Source organism: Habropoda laboriosa, unplaced genomic scaffold (assembly GCF_001263275.1).
Source record: "Habropoda laboriosa isolate 0110345459 unplaced genomic scaffold, ASM126327v1 scaffold54, whole genome shotgun sequence".
NCBI lineage: Eukaryota > Metazoa > Arthropoda > Insecta > Hymenoptera > Apidae > Habropoda > Habropoda laboriosa.
In genome coordinates, this window is record NW_017100156.1 from 43,915 (window position 1) to 44,571 (window position 657).

General features: G+C 26.8%; 1 protein-coding gene across 1 annotated transcript in view; it reads left to right on the forward strand.

The window, feature by feature from the left end:
- The first annotated feature begins 149 nt into the window (after positions 1-149).
- Positions 150-657, forward strand: part of LOC108576871 (protein phosphatase inhibitor 2-like) — a 5,353-nt gene continuing 4,845 nt past the window's right edge. Inside the window, exon 1 of the mRNA XM_017939937.1 lies at positions 150-411. Within this exon, the coding sequence (XP_017795426.1) occupies positions 332-411 (80 nt within the window). The 5' untranslated portion in view covers positions 150-331. The remainder of the gene's footprint in view (positions 412-657) is intronic.

The following is a 657-nucleotide window of genomic DNA, read 5'->3' on the forward strand; positions in this document are numbered from 1 at the left end:
TTTACTTAGCCATTATTTTATCACGATATTACATATAATAATTCAAAAACAGATTTCAGTGTTTTTATATTTTTTTCGTAAAGAACAAAATGTTACAAAATAATCTATAAAACACTCTACATCTACAAGGTTTTGTACAACATGGCACCAATCACAACTTGGGATTTCGTGATCTAAACTTAAAATTGTTAAGGTGGTAAATTGTCATCACTTGTAAACAATTGTCAGCCTGATTACTACTAATTTGACTTAGAACGTTGTGACGAAAATTTGACTTTACTAAGGTCCGTCATGTTTTATAATTATCAAGTGTGAATCAACTCTTTTCAAAATGGCAGAAAATCTTTCGAAACGGCCTCCCAAAGGAATTTTAAAATCATCCAGCAGCTTTGATAATCCGGATGTATCCAGGTAAATACTTTTTCCACATATGAATTTATATTATATTAAAGTCATTATTTCATTTTTATGTTTATGAATAACTTTGAATTGAAGGTTATTTCTTTCATAAAAAATTGTGCGATTACCACAGACTAAATTTGTGTTTTAAGGTTAGGTTAGTTGAAATCATACTTATGTTTTTAAATTTTTTTATTTTATTTTTACTTTGTTAAAGCCATTTTATAATTAAAAAATAATTTTTTTCTGTGTAGCTGT